Below are 24182 nucleotides of genomic sequence, written 5' to 3' on the forward strand. Positions count from 1 at the left end.
TAGTGTGCAGTCGGACTCTCGATGGGTCGGTCCTCGGCCGACCGAATACGGTAAGGGTGACCGTAGCACCTTACAAATGTCAATTTCTTGATTTTGCTTTGGCTGACCAAGCCATGTGGGAAATTACACTGTTGAAAATGCTTTGACATCCATGTGCACAACAGAACATGTGCTTGATGAACAAATTGAGATTTGAAATTATGAAAAGAAATCCACGTACTCCGGTGAGACTCGAACTCACGACTCCCAATTCGCTAGACGGGCGCTTCTATTCCTTCAAGCTACGGAGTCACTCGACTATCTCCGTCGCCAGCAGGCCTAGAACTGAACTCGATTCCACAATCGCACATGGTTATCTTCTTTTCACAATCCAAACCCCCTTCGGATGGGATTAGATGAACATCTAACACATTGTCTGTTGTGCACATGTATGTCAAAGCGGGAGAGGAAGTTATTTTTAATTGTCGAGAGCTTCGGGCACTGCCTTCCAATCACTTATTGGTATGGCAATTAGTGTGCAGTCGGACTCTCGATGGGTCGGTCCTCGGCCGACCGAATACGGTAAGGGTGACCGTAGCACCTTACAAATGTCAATTTCTTGATTTTGCTTTGGCTGACCAAGCCATGTGGGAAATTACACTGTTGAAAATGCTTTGACATCCATGTGCACAACAGAACATGTGCTTGATGAACAAATTGAGATTTGAAATTATGAAAAGAAATCCACGTACTCCGGTGAGACTCGAACTCACGACTCCCAATTCGCTAGACGGGCGCTTCTATTCCTTCAAGCTACGGAGTCACTCGACTATCTCCGTCGCCAGCAGGCCTAGAACTGAACTCGATTCCACAATCGCACATGGTTATCTTCTTTTCACAATCCAAACCCCCTTCGGATGGGATTAGATGAACATCTAACACATTGTCTGTTGTTCATCAAGCACATGTTCTGTTGTGCACATGGATGTCAAAGCATTTTCAACAGTGTAATTTCCCACATGGCTTGGTCAGCCAAAGCAAAATCAAGAAATTGACATTTGTAAGGTGCTACGGTCACCCTTACCGTATTCGGTCGGCCGAGGACCGACCCATCGAGAGTCCGACTGCACACTAATTGCCATACCAATAAGTGATTGGAAGGCAGTGCCCGAAGCTCTCGACAATTAAAAATAACTTCCTCTCCCGCTTTGACATACATGTGCACAACAGACAATGTGTTAGATGTTCATCTAATCCCATCCGAAGGGGGTTTGGATTGTGAAAAGAAGATAACCATGTGCGATTGTGGAATCGAGTTCAGTTCTAGGCCTGCTGGCGACGGAGATAGTCGAGTGACTCCGTAGCTTGAAGGAATAGAAGCGCCCGTCTAGCGAATTGGGAGTCGTGAGTTCGAGTCTCACCGGAGTACGTGGATTTCTTTTCATAATTTCAAATCTCAATTTGTTCATCAAGCACATGTTCTGTTGTGCACATGGATGTCAAAGCATTTTCAACAGTGTAATTTCCCACATGGCTTGGTCAGCCAAAGCAAAATCAAGAAATTGACATTTGTAAGGTGCTACGGTCACCCTTACCGTATTCGGTCGGCCGAGGACCGACCCATCGAGAGTCCGACTGCACACTAATTGCCATACCAATAAGTGATTGGAAGGCAGTGCCCGAAGCTCTCGACAATTAAAAATAACTTCCTCTCCCGCTTTGACATACATGTGCACAACAGACAATGTGTTAGATGTTCATCTAATCCCATCCGAAGGGGGTTTGGATTGTGAAAAGAAGATAACCATGTGCGATTGTGGAATCGAGTTCAGTTCTAGGCCTGCTGGCGACGGAGATAGTCGAGTGACTCCGTAGCTTGAAGGAATAGAAGCGCCCGTCTAGCGAATTGGGAGTCGTGAGTTCGAGTCTCACCGGAGTACGTGGATTTCTTTTCATAATTTCAAATCTCAATTTGTTCATCAAGCACATGTTCTGTTGTGCACATGGATGTCAAAGCATTTTCAACAGTGTAATTTCCCACATGGCTTGGTCAGCCAAAGCAAAATCAAGAAATTGACAAATTCGTGTCTGCTATGTTTTCTCCTTAAACTGCTCTAAATATTTCCCCAGTACTTTTTTCAGGAATTCCTCCATGGATTTCTCAAGGGGATTTCTTCAAAGATTGCAATAGGGATTCTTTCAATGATTTTTAAGAAAATGCTAAAGAAATGCTTCTAAAGATTTCTACGGAGATTGCAGTAAGGATTCTTTCAGAAATTACTTAAGTGATTTATGGGGAGCTCCTGCAAAGGTTTTCGCAGAAACTACTTACGGGATCCCTTCGGGAATGTCTTGGGGGTTACGTTCCGTATATCCTCGGGAAGTTTCTCTAAAAATTGCCCCGAACATTTCTTCAAAGATTTCTTCAGAGATTCTTTAGAGATAAGGATCTGGAAATTAAAATGGAGAGGCAGCGGAAACGTGGCCGATTCGGACAGTATGAGTGTCTATACTTACATTTCAGATGTTGTTTCATTTTCATTCGTTGACAGCTAAAGTTAGATGTTATGGTTATAACTGCGCTAACCAGAGTCAACTGTCTTCTGTAGACCACAATTGCTAAGCTAGGAGAAGGCTGTGTTCCAGTGGGGATGTTATGACAAGAAGAAAAATAAACAAAAGATTTAATAGTTCTGCTGTAAAAAGCACTGAATGTTATGTCGTTTTCGTTTTTGCGGTGGTGCTACACCGGTGCAGCACTTTTGCACCGAAAATGTTCGTTTATGATTTTCGTGCTACACCGGTGTAGCACTTTTTCTGCACCGCTCAAGATAGTGCAGCACTCAAAAATTCGAGAGTGTAGCAGGTGAGCACCGTGTCCACCAATCAGCGTTTGCAAAGCTGTCAATATTTTGGTCTTTATTTACGCACACCAACGCAACTGCACCGAAAATATTCGTTTTTCCAGTGAAAAGTGTAGCACGAAGCGGTGTAGCACCGTCGCAAAAACGAAAACGACATTAGTTTTGCCAAATACCATTTTTTTCTGTGCCCTTTACACCCTTTCGATTTTTTTTACCATAAAAGGTTCGTTCAAATATTACGTAACGCAAAATTTGGCAATTTTAGATCCTATCCGCTATCCCTCCCCGCGTTACTATTTTTGAAAGAAAAATTTTAAAATTTTGTATGGAGCGTAACACTGTGCTAGACCCCCCCCCCCCTCTGCCGTAATTCTGCAAAGTGACGTAAGCGACATTAATAGTTTTGGCCCATTATTTGGTTATTATGCATAAAACTCTTACTCATACTCTAAGTTTCTTTCCATAGATGATAGATTACGACTAGATCTTGCATTCTAGTACAGCAGGAATAACACAGTGTTATTTTTACACCAGATATTATGTATAATATACCAACAAATATCGACATTTTGTATGGCGCTTACGTCACTTTGCAGAATTACGGCAGCCCTCCCCCTCATTGGCGTTACGTAATATTTGAACGAACCCAAAGCAGACCCTCCACATCTATCTCCATCTCTGACGTGCTCAGAACAATTTTTCATTAATAAAAAATGGTTTTCAAAAATGTCCCGATTTTGTCAGGTACCCGATTTTGTCAGCCCAAAATGCTACCAGGGGCTGACAAAATCGGGTCCTTACTGTATATACGAATACGAATACGAATTATGCGGTCATCTATACTCATGCTTATTTCGGAGAAATGCGCTACAGCCAATTGAAGCCTTGCTCACGAAAAGTATGTGCAGTGATATCGTTTTTTTTCTGTTTGCTAAATATAGAACCCACAGTTTATGTCACTACCATACATCCACGCCAGTCGCAGTCAGTCACCGGTCGCTGACCGATTTTCACCGAAAATGGCAATCACATAAGAAATTATCCCGTTTCAGTTTCTCTTCCAAAACGGGTGCAACAGAAACCCTACTGTGAGGTGCAATATAAAAAAGGTCGGGTTGTCCGCGATGCACTCATTGCCATAATGATGCTTCAGTACATACGCTGAATGCAATGAAATTCAAATAATATTCTCATTTGAGATAATTTTTAAACATTTGAAACATTCGATTGTTAAAAAAAACCTTGAGAATAGCAAATTATGCTTCGTATCCAATAACAAAATACAAAAATAATTGCATCGCGAGGGGAAAGCAGTTAAATCCAGTGACCGTAAGCGGTCTTTCGTCTTCAAAAGTCACCTTTCTTGTTTCCCAGTCACGTCCAATTTTGGCGTTGTCGTCGTTACCGCAGCCGCAGAACAGGACCTGGACAAGGTTCACTATATCCCATCCCGGTCGTCCTCTCTCCGCCATGCAATGCATTAAATAGTCCGCGGGCGGGTGGAAGAAAAATTAAACCGTTTTTAGCAGCGATGCTACCGTTTGCGATATGCATTACATGCGATGTGACAGCTGATTCATGTTGCCCGTTGTGTACGGAAATAAATCATTCCCCCCTTGGAGTCCGAGAAGCACGTACTCAAATGAAAAATAAAACGACCATGGGAATCCGGGAGCAGGTAAAGTTCTGCGTACTTTCGAAACGGGTCAATGTGGTTGCTTCTTTGTTTCTTGGTAGTGCGACTGCGAAAAAAAAACTCTGATGTGTATTAGTAGCTTACTTCATGGTTTGGTGATCTAAGTAACTCAATCGCACTAAAGCGCCCTAGTGGGATTGAGTCTCGTGGTCATCGGTGCATACTTCAACGCCTGGGCGATTTAGTGGGGTAGCCTGTCGACTAACGCGAGGGGCTGGGCTCTACTCGACGCTATGGCTAGACTGAACGTTGATATCGCGAACGTAGGCGACAGAAAAACCTACGGTGTAGAGTCCATCATTGATATGACCTCATAAAGCCCGGGTCTGAACCCTAGCTCGGACTGGAGGGTCGACTATGGATACACGCACATTGATCATCTGGCGATTTGATACTGGATGGAACACGGAGGAAGACGGCCTCAGTCGAAGGTCATCGATCGTCATCGGGGATGTTTGACCTCGCTCTTCGATAAGCCGGCATTTGTGGAGCGATTGCTTATGGAGGGTAACACCAATGATTTAGTCGGAAACCTAAGTCGTGCATGTGACGCCGCAGAACTCCGCGCATCTTGCCTAAGAGCTAGAAGGAGGATGCAAAGAGCACGCACCGATGAGGGTAGAATGGAGCGAAGTGAGGCCTACATGGGTCCTTGTTCCCTATGGCCAAGCTCATCGCAATAGCGAAGTTGCTTAAGTTGAACAATGCCCCGGGTCCGGGCGGTATTTCAACAGTAACCATCAAGACGGCCATCAAGGCTAGCCCTGACATATTCAGAATGGCTATGCAGTTGTGGCTAGACAGAGGTGAATTTCCGGTAAGGAAAAGATAAAGATTGGTTCTACTGCATGCACAGACCTATCTACCTTCTTGACAACGGAAGGGTCAATCGACGGTGGACGCTATTAGGGCTGTAACCAAATGCTGGATGTAAAGAATGAGTTCAACAACGTCAGCAGGGCCTCCATCGAATGCGCCATACCTAGGAGTCCCGGTTAACCTATGCCAGATACTGGAGATCTACTTCCAGAATAGGGTGCTAATCTATGACACCGAGGTAGGCGAAAGGAGCTACAACATCAGCGCGAGGGTACCTCAGGGCTCTATTCTGAGCCCGGTTTTGTGGATCGCGGCGTATGATGGTGTATTGAGGCTCACACTTCCACCGGGCGTAAAGGTGGCATACGGCGAATCAATAGAGGAAATGGAGCTGACAGCAGCGCACACGATTAGCATAATGAAGAACTAGATGAGGACGGGATAGCTGGCACAAAACGGAGGTTGTGGGGTTGAACAACCGCAGAGGTCAGCTCGATCAACTCCAAGCACTCACTGTATCAATTTCAAATAGAACATGGTCTATTTTGAATGGGAATTGTCCAGTTAGGGTAGATGGACACTCAGACTCATACCGTGCGTTTTTAAATAGATGAACTGGACAGGCTTCATGGTGAGGTGAACTTTTACCTAACACAATTCCTGTCGGGACATGGGTACTTTACTCGGTATTTGCACAGATTCGGACATGCAGGCTCCGTCGAGAACTGTGACGAGACTACGGAGCACGTGCTTTTCGAATGCCCCAATTCGTGGAGCAAAGCTCGAGTAGAGGTATCACTCCGGTTGAGATAACAAACGGACAATCAGACAGGTGGGATTCCGTAACTATCACGATCTTCCGAATTGTACTTGAACTACAGAGAAAATGGCGGGACGACCAACAGCAAGTTGAATAGGCAACCCCTCCCCTTCGAGGAGCTTGAGTTCAATGGGTACTCTATAGTACTATCCAGGACTTAATCCTGCAGGGAGAGAAAGCATAACTTAAGCGCCTCCTTGGTGGACAGACGCACGTTCTCAATCTAGCTGGAGTCAGAAGGGCTATAGTGTACAGGGTGCAATACCAGCAAAGTATGAAACTATTAGCTGGCGGTCTTTGTCATCGACTGACCAGTGGAAGCATGAGTTAGGAACTTGTGCGAACCAGAGCTATGTTGGACGCTGCTTCCAGATTCACCATTTGCAACCCAAACCCATATAGCCGAGGCGGTAAACGCACGGGTATTAGACCTGTGCGCCGCCGCGCCACGCCGCCGCCGCCGACACTTTTTGTCCCACGCCGACGCCGACTGAGGTATCGGCGGCGCGCCATACGCCGCTGTTTGTCACGCCGCCGATTTTCATTTTTCACGCCGTTGATCAGTGCACGAATAAAATTAGGTTTACATAAAGTTAAGATAAAAAAAATCTCACGATCACTTTCATAACAGTTTGACTACAATAATTGATTTCTCAACTCTTAAAACTGTTTTTTAATTAGATATTATTGATTATTCATCATTTACATCTCTCCAGAAGTTCCTTCAGAAATTCTTCCAGAAGGATTCAGTGATGCTTCCAGGAGATCCACCTGGGATTCCTCCAGAAAATTCTTCAGGGATGTCTCCAGGAGTTTCATCATTGAACATTTTTTTCAGAAGATCTATCATGAAGATCTGGACAGGAGTACCTTCAGGGAAAACTCATCAAAGAATTTTTTCAGGAGACTTCAAGGATGCCTCCTAGAGATTCATCGAGAAGATCCTTCAGGGATTCTCATAGAAGGTCCTTCAGAGATGAGTTTGCGAGTTCTTTCGTGGATTCTTTCTGAAGTTCCTTCAGGAATTCCTATAGGAGTTTCTTTAGCAACTAGTCTAGGAGATGCTTCAGAAATTTTTGTAGAATTCCAACATTCCTCTTGGAATTACTTCGGGATGCCTCAAGATTTGTTTCAGAGATTCTTCGGTAGTCTCTCCAGGAGATCGCTCAGAGATCTCCCTAATAGCACCAGGAGGATTCAGGGACGCCTCCAGGTGTTCATTAGGAATTCCTTCAGAAGTTCCCTAAGCTATTTCAACGGGAGTTTATTCTGGTATCCTTCTAGAAGTCCCTTTAGAGATTCTTTCAGGAGGAGCCTGGAGATCCATCAAGAATCCAGTCAGAAGTTTCTTAAGCAACTCCTGCAGGACTGTTCCATCAGAGATTCCTCCAGGAGATTCAGGGATTCTTGCAGACGTTTCTTAAGAGATTCCTCCTGCAATTCTTCAGGGATTCGTACAGAAATTCCTTCGAAAATCTTTACAAAAGTTCCTTCAAAGAATCATATAGGAAGATTCAAGGATACATCCAGGAGAATTCAGGGATTACTCCAGAAGGTTATTTAGGGATTCCTATGTAAGGGTTCCTTCCAAGATTCCTTCAGGATATCCTTAAGGGAATTCCTCGAGAAGTTCCTTGAGGAATTCTTCTGGAAGTTCTTCTTGGGATCCCTCCTGGGGTTCTTTCAGATTGTAGATTGAGATTGGGATTTTTTCAGGGAGACTCACGGATGCCTCCAGGAGTTACATCAGAGATTTCTCCAGAAGCTCTTCCAGGAATTCCTTCAAGAGTTTTTTCAGGGAATCTTGTTGGAGTTCTTTCAATCATTTCCTTAGAATTATACTGTCATGAACCGCATATCAGTCCCATGTTTGCTGGATTTCCTATGCAAATGGGACAGATATGCGATTCAAGGCAGTATAATCATCCATATCGCAAGGATATTTTTGAGGGATTTTTCATGGAATTCCTCAATTTCTCTCTGGAATTCTTCCAGGAATTCTTTACAGAATACCTCCTGCAAATCCTTTCACCTACCTGGAAAGATCCGAGAGATTCCTCTTGAAAACCTCCGGGGATTCTTCCTAGATTTTCTTTCGGGGTTTCCTACTAGGCTTCCTTCGAGGATTTCTCCTAAAATTCTTTCGGTGATTCCTCCTAATTTTCTGTCGTTGATTCCTCCTGGAATTCCTTCGCGGCACCTCCTGGAACTCTTTGTTGATTCCACTTAGAATTTTTTCGGAGATTCCTCCAGGAATTACTTCGGGGATTCCTCATAAAACTCGACCAGAAATTTCTCCTAGACTTCATATAGGGAATCCTCCTAGACTTCCTTCGGGGATTTCTCCTGAAATTCTTTCGCAGATTCCTTCAGGAATTCCTTCGGAAATTCCTAAAAATTGCTTCGGAGATTCCTCCTGGGATCCTCCAGGAATTCCTTATGTGATGGTGGTTCATCGATTGAACCACCAACACATCAATTCGCAGCGATTGAATCATCAATGTCATCAGGAATTCCTTATGGAAATCCTCTGGGGATGCCTCCTAGAATTCCTTCTAGAATTTCTTCTGGAATTCTTTCGAGTATTCCTCTTGAATTCCTTCAGGAGTCCTCCTGGAATTCCTTCGGGGTTTCCTTCTGAAATTGCTTCAGTGATTTCTCCTATAAATCGGTCGGGGATTCCTCCCGGAATTCGGTGTAGGATTTCTCTTTGAATTTCTTCGCGGATTTCTTCTAGAATTCCTACGGAAATTTCTCCTGTACTTCCTTTAGGGATTCCCCTTGAACATTCTTCGAGTCTTTCGCTTTGAAATCCTTTGGAAATTTCCCCCAGAATTCCTGCAGAGGCTCCCCCTGGGACTCCTGCAGGGATTTCTCCTGGATTTTTTTCGGGGATATCTCCTGGAATTCCTTCAGGAATTTTCCAGGAATTGCGTCGGGAATTCCTTCTGGACTTCCTTCAGATTCCTCCTGGACTTCCTTCGGGGATTTCTCTTGGAATTTCTTCGGGGATCCCTAATGGAATTCCTCCAGGAATTCCTCATGGAAATCCTCTGGAGATTCCACCTAAAATTCCTTCGGGAATTTATTCTGGAATTCTTTCGGGGATTCCTCTTGGAATTTCTTCGATAATTTCTCATAGAATTCTCTCAGGATTTTTTCCTCGAACTCCTTAAGAGATTTATTCTGGATATTTTTCGTTGATTCCTCCTAGAAATCCTTTAGGGATTCTTTCTTTAATTGGCTTGGAAGTTCACCCTGGAATTCTTTCGGGGATTCCTCTTGAAATTCCTGCGAGAACCTCTCCTAGAATTATTTCTGGTATTTCTTATGGATATCCTACAAGGGTTCCTCCAGGATATTCTTTATGGTTCCTCTTAGAAACACTTTGGGGATTTCTTCTCGAATTCCCTTAATTTTTTTTCTGTAATTCCTTTGGGGATTCCTCCTGGACTTCCTTCATAAAATCCTCCTGGGATTATTCAGGGACTTCTCTTGATATTCCGTCGTGGATTCATTCTGGAATTCCTTCGGGGTTTCCTCCTAGAATTTCTTTGGTGATTCCTCTTAGAATTCTTTCGGAGGTTCTTTCTGAAATTGCTTCAGATTACAAAAGGAATCCCCCAGGATTTTGTTCTTGAATTTCTTCGGTGATTTCTCTTACAATTCTTTCGGAAATTCCTACTGGTATTCAATGATTCTTCCTAGAGTTCCTTCGAGGATTGCTTCTTGAATTTCTTTGGATATTTCTCCTGGACTTCCTATGGAGATTCCTTTTAGAATTCCTTCGGGGTTTCCACTTGAAACACCTTAGAGGACTCCGCTTGTAATTCCTTCGGAGATTTATCGCGAAATTCCTTCGGTGGCGCCCTCTGGGATTCCTGCGTGGATTTCTCCTGTAATATATTCGGGGATTCTTTCTAGACTTCCTCCGAGGATTCCTCCTAAAATTGATGTTGCTTCGGGGATTACTCCCGGAATTCCTTGAGGATTTCCTAATAATGTCTCTTCAAATTACTTCGGAGATTCCTCCTAGAATTCCTGCGGGGTTTCCTACGGAATTCCTTCGATGATTCATCCTGAAATTCCTTAAATAATTTCTCCTGGAATTCTATCTGGCATTCCTCTTGGAATTCATTCGGGGATTCCTCCTTTTTCCTAGAAATCCCTTGAGGATCCTGTTTGAATTCCTTTGGAAATTCCCATTGGAATTCTTTTGAGGATCCCTGCTGGAAATTTTTGTTCATTTCTCTTAAAAATCCTTAGGAGATTCCTTCTCGAATTTCTTTAGAAATTCGCACGCAAATTCCGTCGGGGATTCCTCTTGGAATTCCCTTGGGAATGCCTGCTGTAATTCCCTTGGGATTCCTTATTGAATTCCTTTGGGAAATCCTCATAGAATTTCTTTAGAAGAGTTAGAATTAGCATCTAAGTTAAAATACACAAAAATAAAAACTAAAAAAAAAATCTTTAGAAGATCCGTGCTGGTTTTCTTCTGAAATTCTTCTAAAACTCCAATCAGGGATTTCTTCAGAAATTTCTGCAGGGATCTCTCCAAGAGAGATTCTTGAACCATCAGAGATTACTGTAGAAGTTTTTTCAGGGTTTTATACAGCAGTTGCTGCAGAGATTAGTCGAGAAATGTCTTGATGGATTCCTTCAGGAGTTGCTTCAAGGCTCCTCCGGGAATTTATTCTGAGATTCCTCTTTGAAACCATTCGGGAACTCCTTAGTGTCAATAGTGTGACCTTATAATGAAGTTTGATAGCTTCTGAAGGTTCTGAGAAAACAAAATAAAATCGATATTTTATTGCCCTTCATTTGCAATGAAGTAATGCAACACACATTACACTAAGGATACCGGTAATGTCTCAATAGCTCCAATCACTGGTATCAGTGACGGACCCGAACAGAAATAAAATAAAGGTATTCATTCTAACATAATCGTTCATGTCATCAATGGTCATAAAAAAGTTCAGACTACAAATTATAGAGCGCAATGACAACTTCTTTGCTTTGCCAATGTTAACAGTATGGTCAAATTTTGGTCACGCCGATTCACGCCGCCGCCGCCGCCGCCGAAAGCTGGCACCGGCGTGACGCCGATGACGCCGCCGCCGCCGGTCAAAAATGGCCCTCACGCCGCCGCCGAGCAAAATATAGTCGGCGCACAGGTCTAACGGGTATTCAGCATGACCATGCTGAGGGTGACGGGTTCGATTCCCGGTCGGTCCAGGATCTTTTCGTGAAGGAAATTTCCTTGACTTCCTTGGGCATAGAGTATCTTCGTGCCTGCCACACGATATACGCATGCAAAATGGTCATTGGCAGAGGAAGCTCTCAGTTAATAACTGTGGAAGTGCTCATAGAACACTAAGCTGAGAAGCAGGCTTTGTCCCAGTGAGGACGTTACGCCAAGAAGAGAGAGAGAGAGAACCCAAACCCAAGTCCTTACCCGGGTAGAGGTGAATGGCAAACCAAAAACAAAAGAATAACAAATTTTATTGTCATAATTTATTTTGCCATTCATGAGTTCTTCATGAAGAACTTAAAACAACATGTGAATCGCATAATATGATATCATATCAAAATATGCCATTCGCTTGTCATTTTAAAATTTGGAAGAATAACTACTGAATGTCTTATTTTGCTATCATAACAAATTTTGCAATTGGTGAGATATTGTTGACCTTTTGCGAGTTTGATGAACTCGCAGTTTTGGCACTTATCAAGATCAACATAATGACAAAATTTGAATTTTGGTTATTCTAATGGTAATTTTTGATATTTGTTTGCGATTACTTTCCATCCAAAAAAACTTATAAGTTTTCATTTTGTTATTGGAATAAACAACTTAATATACCCTTCTTTTGGATGACAAGGGAATAACTGATTTTGATATTGTTCTATTTTCAATAACTTAATAAGGCCGATGCAAATATTATATTTCTTTTATGTCCGAGACCTCTCATCGGGTGCGAGGGGGGGGGACAACAAATAATAAGGAACAAAAAAATAAAAACGAAAAAAAAAAACTATTGAAAAATTAAAAATTACATCCACTATTGAAAAAATATTTTCCGACTATTGAAAAATTGTTGCTTGAAAACATTTTTTCTATTGAAGATGGAGTCATGAGCCGCCATGTTTTTTTTTCGCCCCTTCAAAATTTCGGGATTTTTGAAGGGGGGGGTGACATAAAACAAATTTAATATTTGCATCGGCCTAATGGTATATTTTGCAATTCTCAATCTTATTTTTTTGTTCTTGGTTTGCCATTGTAATGTCAAAATTTGACATTCTTTAGTTATTTTATCGAACAATGTCAGTTATTATTTTTGCCCTTTTGTCACTTATTTCAAACAAACCAATGACAAATTTTACCATTAAGTAATTCTTTTTGAATGGTAAAACTTGCAATTGTTTTGTAATTCTTTTCTGCCCGGGTATAGTGCAAGTTTTCGAAAAATATCAATAACATATGCAATGTCCATAATTTCATCGAATATAATTATTGAAAATTGATCAACTTGTGATCAAACTGTGGTACTTTAGTATTTAGTGTTTATCTAGAGTAAAGTGTTATATCTATTTTTTTTTATCTGTATTAACGAGATTTTTAGCCCTAGGCTAGTTCATCTCGGAACCCACACTTTGCTTCCCTTCCGAAGGAAGAACTCACATTTTGTGAGTTTGTCGGGAGTGGGATTCGATTCCAGGTCCTCGGCATCACACCAGGTCCGCTCCACTGTTATATCTAGAGTTATGTCTGTTTCCTTAATACTTTCAAATATCAGCACCTCACAAATCGCTAAAGTTACATTTATTTCTTATCATTTCAGAGCCCAAGTGATCTCATGTCATCAGACGTTTACAAATTGAAGGACCGACCACCGAGGTGTCCTTCTGCGTCCAGCAAATCGGAATCGCACTATGCCAGCATATCGAACACATCGTTCGGCGTAGGGATGAAACCTTCCCAGCGGTCTGGACTCAACAGCAGCAGTGAAATATCCTCCAGCGCCTGCGCAACACCTCCGCAAAACCGACGGCGACTTTTCAGCCCCAAGAACCTGCGAAGCCCGTTCGGTTACCGCCGTAGTAACGCTGCAACGGACAACTCAACACTGTCCGGTAAGTTGCATCGATGTATTTAAAGGCTTTATCAGTTCACGAAAGGTTCGCTACTCGGGATCAATTAAGAGATCAAGACTCTTAATTGCCCTTGATATAGCTCGATGTTATAACATCCGTTGCATTCTCCATTCGCTGTCGATAACCAATTTAGCTGGTTGTTCGCCAACCAAGCAATTCAGGGGATAGTACGAATTTCAGAATTTTCAGACATTTCCTTTCCATCAACCCTATAATTATTAGGATTTATGATAACATCACGGCATCGGGGATCCATTTTCAACGTTTCCATTAGGAATTCGCACGGGAAAAAGGAATCATCAACCACGATCACCATAAACATCATTTTCCAATTTTTCGACTAACCCCCTAAATCATAAAAATTCACTCTCCGCACAAAACAGGTTTAGCGTCTCTACTAAATCCGGCCACATATCACCGGGCGGCCGCGGCGGCAGGAACCGGCAATTTGCGCTCATCGACATCGTCACCAAGCACCACCGTAGTAGCCTCAGCAACTTCCCCGACATCGTCGACGACGGTCCACAAGAGACAACGGAACGCTAATGATAGCCATAAATTTCACCGTCTCAGCCTGGGCAAAGCCTCGGTGGTTTTTGGCAAAATTAAATCCCTCTGGTCAGCGCAAGCATCGACGGCCAACGCCGGACTGAATCAATTAGCAGGCACGGGTTGTTCCGAGTTCTGATTGCTGTTGTCTTTTTGTTTTTATTTTTGGTTTTCCTTTTGTTTCCCTTTTGTGTGTGGATTACATGATTTTTATTTACTGTTTTGCTGATTTCGATTTCGCTTTCATGTTTTATATTTTGTCTGCTGTTTGTGCATTTTTCATTCGATGCTTGTTCGTTTCGGATTGACTAATTGACGGTAGCCAACTCGGTTAATTTGGGTCCATCGCAGTGCACAGTGTCACCAAAACAGATAAGGGATCATCCATTAATCACCTGAATCTTCGAACGTTTGCGTAAGACTAAGTGGTTGTGGGAAATAATGTGGATTTTCAAGCAAACGCGCGATCACGTGTAACGACGTGGTTTGGATTAGGACAAATTGGCTAATAAACATAGATGCAAACATTCATCCTAGATAATTTAGACTGCGGGAAGTTCCACTGAGCACCTCGTTTTATTTCAGAATCTTTAACAAGAAAGCATCGGAATCAAAATTTAGCTTGGCTTACACTGACTACATGCCAATGATTGCTCTTCCGTGATTGATCTGAACCTGATAATCTGAAGTGGTATAAATTACACTTGAATCCGTCGACTAGCGTAGCCAGAAATTTGCTCTGGAAGGAATTTTCGATATTCAATAAAAGCTTTGTTTTATTTGACACTTACATTTCGTAAATATATACAGTCAATTTGAGCCGTAGGTTGAAAATAGCGGCGCAGCCGAAAAATTTTTTTCGCCACAAAGCGGTTTATACTGGAATTTTTTTTCCAGAAATTTTGGCTCTGGGGGGTTTTTAAACCTAAACCCCAATCGCGATTACGAACATCTTACGTAAGAATACCAGTTTTTAGATACTAAGTAAATTTTAATTCAAGACATTCTAAAAAGCGGAGCATGTCTTTTTTTACATTTACTGAAATGAACTATCTTACCAACACCGAAAATAAGATACACCAAGGCAAATTGAAACGGGTGGGTTAAGATGAACCAGTGAGTTAACGTAATGTTATCCAAGGTTAGAACAATTTGATTACCATAACACTTATACGGCATACAATAAGACAAGGTAGGCTGTTATTGGTAAACAACAGTTTTGGACGTAAACAAGTGACGTCATTTTTATCGTCCTATATGTTAATCAAAATGATAGGGACTACTAGAACGTTTTATTCATGTTTTGAACGATTTGAACAACATCATTAAAAATCAAAATCAACCTTCTAAATGACATAGAAAATGTGCCGTGCGTTTGATTGTCATAACCGTTAAAAATGCCATGGCCAACTAAGGCATCTCAAAATGGTACCTAATGATAAAGCTTCTCGCTAGTAGGTACCTTTCTATATCAAAGAAAATGGATTTGTCAACGGAAACAAAAATTCAATAAATGATGCCACCATAATTCCTAAACACAATCAAGACAAAAACTTGATGAGCATACGTGATTTTTTACTTTGTATGTGTTTTTGGGCAGTTCTTCTGTGATTTTTTTAAATGCCTAAAAATCGAAATTTCACCAAATAGTAAATCGTGAATAACTCTAAAACGGATAGAAAAAACGCAATGCTGTCTTCGGCAAAGTTTTTCCTCATAAAATTTCCTCTTTTATGGAAATTGTTTTAACCCTCGAGCGATCGCGATGTTGTATTTTGTACAACACGTTGAAAAAATCTCGCTTTTTGTACTCAGCATTAGCGTGGTGCTGACGCAGGTAGTCAACCGCGCGAGTTACGGAAGGTTAAATTAGCATTAGGTTCAGATTCTTTTTATGATGGGTAAAATGCACAGTATATAAAAAATCTTCTTTTTCTTCTTTATGACTCTACGTTCCCACTGGAACTTGCCCTGCCTATCTTCAAGCTAGCGTTCTTTGAGCATTTCCACAGTTATTAATTGAATGGCTTTCTTTGCCTGCCATTGCATCAATTTGTAAATTGAGAAGCAAGTACATACAATGATACACTATGCCCAGGGAGTTGAGAAAATTTTCCCGACCAGAACGGGAATCGCACCTGCCGCCGGATTGGCGATCCATAGCCTTAACTGGAAACAAGATAAAATAGCAGTATTTTTTATCAAGAATGGAAAGCCATCCTCCTAGAGGACTTACAGATGATGGGCCATTTAATTTGAAACTCCACACGTGGGGGCGCTAGTGAGCAAGCAAATTATAAATCTCATATACTTCAGGATCTTGATCACATAGAAAGGTTGTGCTTTCAGAAAAGTTGATTGATAAGTCAAGGACTTACTGATGATGTAAAATTTGATTCGGTACTTAACACATAGGTGACGCTACTGACCATGCACATCTTATATTTCATATATCTGAGAATCCTGAAAACAACATAAGTAATCTATGTTGCTATGCTGTAACATTGTTCCGATCCGATCGTTTTACAAACGCAACCTCTGCCATTTGTGATGTGCAGCGTGCGCAGCATATCAAGGCGATGCATTGCCAGACGGATCGATATCAAAACCATCCCCACAGTCCCAGAACGTGCAAGACTTGGCACATAAAGCGCTTATGCTTGCGATGAGTCAGCACGGCCAGCATCCAATAATATGCGATAAATTGACTTCGACCGAAATGGGCAGACGATACCTATACGGATGATGATCGACGACGGGACGAAAGACTGGAGTGAAGATCGAACCACAATGATGACGACGATCGATGCATCCATCGCTCGCTTGGCCCGGTCTGCGAATCACAATTCGGTTCTCGGAGTAGGTAATCGAAAGTGTGCAGCAGCAGCAAGCAATCCAAAGATGAATGTTAGTATGGGACACACATCAAATTCTCGCTCCAGTCGACTTTTTTGATTCCATTTAAGTCCCATATGAACTGTGCAAAATTTCAGCGCAATCGGTGAAACTACCCAGGTAACCACTAAGCATTTAAACAAGCCGTATTTCAGCATTATATCTTCATTCCACCTGCTTTCTGCTCTATCATAGCAGTTCAACTGCTAAACTGTACTAAATTAGCAACTGAACTGCTACTGAAAATGTGACAGCTGTTGTGTAGCATTTCAAATGCACGATCTTTTGGGGTCTTCTAGCATGAAAATACTGCCCAGCACATTCGAAATTGCATGAATTACCTCTTTTGGAAGCGCAAAGTGAAGAAAAGAGAAATGGGAGAGAGATAGAAAAGACGGCGAGATGAGAAATGTGGAATTATACACATATTTTCGTTTTCATTTTCGATAGTCTGAGAGATAAGCATTAAATCAGCCGTATATTGGGCCAAAACCTGCATTTAAGCAGCACTTATGGCGCATATACGACTTATTTCCATTTTTTGACCTGCTGTAAAGGCGCATTTCAACTGCTTACTGGTTACCTGGGTATAATTTAGCGCAAGCGGTTCAAAACTTACATAGGATTTACTATGGGAAAAGTTACAATTTCAGATAAAAAATCCCAGAGGTCGCCCTTTGTCTCCTTAATTCAAATCGATCAACGCTTCTTGTAGAAAAATCATTTATGAAACATTCCTTCGAAGACCGCAAAACGATTGGTTGTTTGTGGAAAAAGTTATTGATTTATTACCGATTAGTGACCCAACGAACGGCTTTTTGTTTTGAATTATTAGCAGCACTGTAGCTGCTGCCTTGGATGCTGCTGTTTCTGGGGGTGGTGGTGCCTCCCGCCACCGCAAGCAACAACGGCAGCAGCAGTGCTGCTGATAAAGCAAAACAAGGAGCCGTTCGTTGGATCACTAATCGGTAATAAATCAATAACTTTTTCCACAAGCATCCAATCGTTTTGCGGTCTTCGAAGGAAAGTTTTATAAATGATTTTTCTACAATAAGCAATGATCGATTTGAATTAAGGAGGCAAAGGGCGATCCCTGGGATTTTTTGTTTGAAACTGCAACTTTTCCCATAGTAAGTCCTATGCAAACTTTGAATCGCTTGCGCTAAATTATAGTTTCACCGATTGCGCTGAAATTTTGTACGGTTCATATGGGACCTAAATGGGATCTAAACAGTCGACTGGAGCGAGGATTTATTTTTTCCATACAAGCGTGTCCCATACTAATGAATGTGTGTCTGAGTTTGCTAAATTTTAGCAACCATGCTGTTGAAGAGGGCGATCCAATCGCATGGTTGGTTGTTGGTTTGGCTCAAATAAACTGCCGCCGTAACCCGGCACAATGGTGTAAAACAGAAAGGTAATCAAATTGGTTGGGGAGAATTCTAAAGTTTTTCAAGCCAGTAAATTGGCAATAATTTACTTGTTTTAATGTAACGCTGACTGGCCGATTTTTTACGCTACACACAGACCCCATCATGAGAACAAAGACAAAGACAAAGAACTGGAATGGAAGCCGAAGCATGGATCGTCGGAACGGTTTCTCAGGTTGAAAATACAGAGCACTCAAATCAGATACCAAAACATTAATTACGCAACAATGCACAGCCGACTTTTTGCGCTGGGGAATGAAGCATTTATCAACGGAGAAAATTAAAAGCCAAATTAAGTAACGTTCTAAAAATAAATTGCATTCTTTTATTGCGGATTCATTCGGTTTGGCTGTGTTGGGTTGCGGCTTCCATCGCTGTTCACGTTTTTTATCTAAAAGTGTGGATCAAAGATTGTAGACATGTATGTAATTATGTTGAAGTAAAGCAAAATTTGCACAGCACAGTGTTCGAAATCGATGATTTTGCGATCAAAATTAAATAACTTTTTTTAGGTTGGTTCTAGAGGTTGGGCGTGTTCTACAAAGTTTTCCTGCATGTTAAAAGGCGTCTTCTGATAAAATGTAATTAATGATTAATCCTCCTAGAAGTGAGATAAAATTTTTATTTTTTCAAAATTTTTTTTAGAGGTTTGACGTCTTCGGCAAAGTTGTAGCTCATAATAAGAGAAAAAACTTCGTAGAACATGTCAAAGCTCCACCTCTTACGGTTTTCGAGATATGAAGCGTTTTATGCGAAGTACCCCTAAAACTAGTTTTTTCAGTGTAGCTTTAACAGATAAAATCCTACAGTTTTGTGACCTTCTACAAACTTGTTCAGAACGTCAAAATACACATTTCTTCGGAAGATGTCAAGTCATTATATCTTAAAACAAAAAAGTTATAGGCAAATTTATCATATTTTAAGGTGTACTTTCACCTTAAGTAACTATTTCCGGCGCAAAATGGCGCAGATGGCTCAGTCGGTAGGTGAAAGATTAGACTTTTTACTATCTCTTGAGGGTGGAAACCCTCGTGGGCAATAGTGGGAAAGGTGTTTTAAATACAAGGCAAAAATTTATTATTTTGCCTGTAATACAAGAAAAATAAATAAAAATAATAATAATCAAGATGCTCGCAGTAACTTTTACTGCATTGTGTAATTTCCGGAAATATTTAACAACATTTTTGAGCATTGTGCTTACCAAACAGAATATTTTTTGATGATTTTGAATTCATATTGTTAACTATCAGATGGTCAGGTAATTGCTGATAAAGTTACTTTAAAATTAACTGTTTGAAGTTTTTTTTCGAGGCAATATTCAAGTTATGTAGCGTTAGGAATAGGAGAGAGGAAATATTAAACAGTTCAAGATGTACATCAAAACACAGAGTAGATTTTTTTCATGTATTTATATTTGTTGTTGTTTGACTGTTTAACTTCGGACACAGTTTCGGAAAATATCAGGAGAAGCTTTGATCCGCCCGATAGCGAATTAACAGCTTTTTGGGTAATTCACGAGTCTCACTTTCAACTGGGGAGCAATTGAAATATATATTGCTTTGTTTTCATCAGAAAATCGTCAAAATGTGAATTAAAGAGTGCGAAATTACAACTATCTTAATAGTGTTTTAAAATTTTGGAAAATTTGTTGATTTTTTTAATTTTATACGAAAGAGCACCATTTTCTGATCCACTATATTTTTTTTAGATTTTTAGAACTTTATTTCGGTACTTGAAATCAACTTCAAAGAGATTTTTCGATCAACTTTTGACAGCTAGGCAACTGCTTGACAGCTCCGCCCAGTACAAAATGCGACAAGGGGTGATTCGACAAATCGCTCTCATACAAAGTTGAAATTGATTTTTAAATAGGGTCCCGGGCTCTAAAATTAATGAAAATTTGAATTTCGGCTCAGTTTGGCATGCAGATTCAGAATATGGAAGTGTCTCAACATCGCTAAAGAAGCCAATTAGAACTGCGAAGGTATTTATCAAAACGCATTTACTATTCTCACCATTATAGCCATTCAATTGTATGACTATTGGGTAGGTAGTCAATCGTTTGAGCATATGTTGTCATAAGTTTGAAGAAATTCAAATACTTTTATTTGGAACTAGCTTTAGTTATAACTCTCGGATTATAACAATATTTTCTACTGATTTTTCAATTTTTACTGATAAAAACTCACTGTTTTCTGCAAAAACTTTATAAAGATTCTGCCGGAAGCAACACAGTGCATTAAACATTACTGCGGGCATCCTCATTATATATTTTTTATATATATTTTACAGTATTACAGGCAAAATAATAAGTTTTTGCCTTGTATTTAAAACACCTTTCCCACTTTTGCCCACGAGGGTTCCCACCCTCAAGAGATATCAAAAAGTCTTATATTTCATCTACCGACTGAGCCATCTGCGCCATTTTGCGCCGGAAATAGTTACTTAAGGTGAAAGTTCACCTTAAAATATGATAAATTTGCCTATAACTTTTTTGTTTTAAGATATAACGACTTGACATCTTCCGAAGAAATGTGTATTTTGACGTTCTGAACAAGTTTGTAGAAGGTCACAAAACTGTAGGATTTTATCTGTTAAAGCTACACTGAAAATACTAGTTTTAGGGATACTTCGCACAAAACGCTCCATATCTCGAAAACCGTAAGAGGTGGAGCTTTGACATGTTCTACGAAGTTTTTTCTCTTATTATGAGCTACAACTTTGCCGAAGACGTCAAACCTCTAAAAAATTGTTTTGAAAAAATAAAATTTTTATCTCACTTCTAGGGGGATTAATCATTAATTACATTTTATCAGAAGACGCCTTTTAACATGCAAGAAAACTTTGTAGAACACGCCAAACCTCTAGAACCAACCTAAAAAAAGTTATTTAATTTTGATCGCAAAATCATCGATTTCGAACCTTGTGCACAGATAAAAACTATTAGTTATACATTTTTAAAATGTAACTTTAATTTATGCGATTTTTTTTGTTTCTGAAATAATACGCTCTAATTAAGCCGGACCAAATTCTTGATTTTTTTTGTCCCAGTGCTCTTCGAATCGTCAAGAGAAGAAATGATGGAATGATACAGTATATTCGGTGTATCCTCGCCTTCGGCGTTTTGGCGAGTCGATACCAATCTGGTGTAGTTGTTGCTGTTTTTGTGATGTGATGGCAAAGAGTTTAATCTTGCTTAGTTTGGCCACGGTTAGGATAGCTTAGGTCAATCTTCAGCATAAAAGAACAACAACGATCATTCTTTGCAGACTCATGCAAAATGGTACAACCCAAGTGGATTTAGTTCAAGAACCTTACTTCCGTAAGGGACATTTCTCTCTAGGAAACCTTGTGAACCCAGTGTTTGCCTTTTTCCGTAAAATTTAAAATTGCAGACTCGCATGTCATGCCTCGAGCATGTGTGCTTGTCAAAAAACGCAATTGCCGCTACACACGTCTCTGAATTATCCAACAATATCTAACATGTATCTGTTGGAAACCTCAGCAGGAAATACGTCTATTGTTTGGTTTATTTACCGCATGATGAACTATCCCTTACCACGGATGCCTTCAAACAAGTAATCGCATACTGCACTTCAGAAGGACTTTCGCTAATTGTTAGCATTGATGCTAATGCTTACCATATCATCTGAGCAGCTCAGACTTTAACTTGAGAGGCTTCAGTTTGATGGAGTACTTAAGTAGTACAGAACTTGAATTACTCAACATGGGTAACTGCCTAACCTTCGTGGTATCTGCTAGAGAGGAAGTGTTGAACAACGCTTTGATCTACTAGAATTAATCACGAGCTCACCATTTGGCATGTGTCGAATGAAGAATCTATATCTGATCATCGCTAAATCTTTTTTGAACATGTGAATGTTACTTCGCAAACTTTGCGTATCAGGAATCGCCGGTCAACCAACTGGGATGTCTTTACTGATTTGGTTGCGACCAAATTTAATGGATACTCACCATCCAGATAATGCCGTTGATATTACGACGACCTTCATCACGGAAGCTTTCGAAGAAGCTTGCCCTCTGCGGTCTGTGAAGACTACAAGAAGAACCCCTTGGTGGCACTCAGATCTGGCAAAGCTCAGGAAACAATGTAGAAATAGTTGGAACAGACAACGTTCGACTGGTCCGAAGGCTTCCAGGTCGGCTTGCAAGGCCTACCAGAAAGCTCTTCGGTCTGCTGAACGATCCGTCTGGAAAAATCTTTGTACAAATGTTTCCAGTTTGAGTGAAGTCAGTCGATTGAACAAAATCTAATGATTTTCAAGTGAACGAACTTCATTTGCCAAATGGAGATTTCACTCCCTCCGATGAGGAAGTTTTGGAATGTTTATTCGGTACACAATTCCCCGGATGTGTCGATATCACATCTTCCGATGAACCTGATGTCTTTTCTTGTGGTTATGACTCTCTGGCTTCGGCTCGGAATATCATAACTTCAGAATCGATTGAATGGGCACTTAATAGTTTGGGGCAGATGGGATTTATCCTATTTTGCTTCAGAAGGGATTTTATTATTTCAAACATGTTCTGAAAAAAACTAGTTGTTTGCAGTTTAGCTACAGGGTATATTCCCAAATCTTGCCGGGATAAAGTGAAGTAAAATTCATTCCGAAAGTGGGTCGTGCGTCGTATGAAGAAGCGAAGAGTTTCAGACTTATCAATTTGCCCTTTTTTCTTCTGAAATGCTTATAACGCATTGTCGGTCATCACATCCGTGATGTCCATCTTGCCAACGTGCCTCCTCATGTGAACATGCTTACCAATTTGGAAAGTATACCACTGTGACTCTTTTACACAAGGTTGTTTACGATATTGAGAAAGCATTCGCTCGCAAGCTATCCTGCTTGGGTTTTTTCATTGATATCGAGGGTGCCTTTGACGGCGTGCCTTTTGATGCCATATTGGAAGCCGCATACGGGGTCAGTGATCAGTGATTTCCAATTGGATTCACCAAATGTTCAAACAACCGACATCTCTTCTCGATATTGCGTCAAGCAGCGATTAGAAAATTGGGTGTTCGTGGATGCCCCCAAAGGGGAAGTCTTGGCTTGTGGAATCTCGTAGCAGATACGCTATTGAGGCAACTCAATAATAGCGGTTTTTCTACTTATGGTTTAGCCGACGACTACCTAACACTGTTAGTTGGTATGTGCATCAACACCCATTTCGATCTGATGCAAAGCGCCCTTCAGGTAGTTGAGGATTGGTGCCGCCGATATGGCATTTCGGTTAATCCGAGTAAAACATTGTTCTTTTCACGGAAAAGCGAAACCGTAATGGTGTTCGTCCTTTACGTCTCTTTGATTCTGAAATCAATGTGACTGAACAGGTAAAGTACGTTGGAGTCATTCTATCACATGGCGAATATTCAGCAAGCTGATTCATTTGTATGTGATAGCTGTGAATCCGATTATGAAACTTCGTATCATTTAATATGTAACTGTCCAGTTTTTGCGCAACCGCGTTTTCGAGTACTCGGAAAGCACTTATTACGTGAAACTGACTTCAGAAACCTGAATCTTCAGGACGTTCTGTTGTTCTTGACCCGCTGTAGTAAAGAGCTATAAACTCTCTTTAAGCTTTATGCGTTATCACAGTGCCCTCATCAGGACGCTGTTTGAACCCATTGTAGTACACTTATGCGTTATTATAGTGTCCTTTTAAGGACGCTATGTGAACCCATTGTGGTACGCCTTAGCGTGTATGACGATCCTATTCCCTTACCTGTCCTTTCCCCTGTCCCATCCTTTTTTCCTTCCCTTTTCCCTCAGGTAAACGATGAATAGGATCGTGTTCATGGCGATGGCACAAATTTCCCAAATGGAGGAGAACGTGCCTCTGGAGCCGACCTACTGATATACCTGAGATACCTGAGAGTGATAAAAATATGATTCGCTTTAGAAACAACATGGGGCTGTCATGCGAAGAGGGGCAGTAAACTTTTGTTCAGATAT

The 24182-nt window shown here is 40.9% G+C and overlaps 1 protein-coding gene across 5 annotated transcripts in view; it reads left to right on the forward strand.

The window, feature by feature from the left end:
• Positions 1–24182, forward strand: part of LOC109429189 (protein TANC2) — a 453344-nt gene that overhangs the window by 423520 nt on the left and 5642 nt on the right. For 4 of the 5 annotated variants that reach the window (XM_062856594.1, XM_062856597.1, XM_062856596.1 and 1 more), the window contains 2 exons: positions 13021–13312; positions 13717–13998. In XM_062856594.1, the coding sequence (XP_062712578.1) occupies positions 13021–13312; positions 13717–13998 (574 nt within the window). The remainder of the gene's footprint in view (positions 1–13020; positions 13313–13716; positions 13999–24182) is intronic. The other variant, XM_062856595.1, reaches the window with a different exon arrangement.

This window comes from Aedes albopictus, chromosome 3 (genome assembly GCF_035046485.1).
Source record: "Aedes albopictus strain Foshan chromosome 3, AalbF5, whole genome shotgun sequence".
In the NCBI taxonomy this organism is placed as follows: domain Eukaryota; kingdom Metazoa; phylum Arthropoda; class Insecta; order Diptera; family Culicidae; genus Aedes; species Aedes albopictus.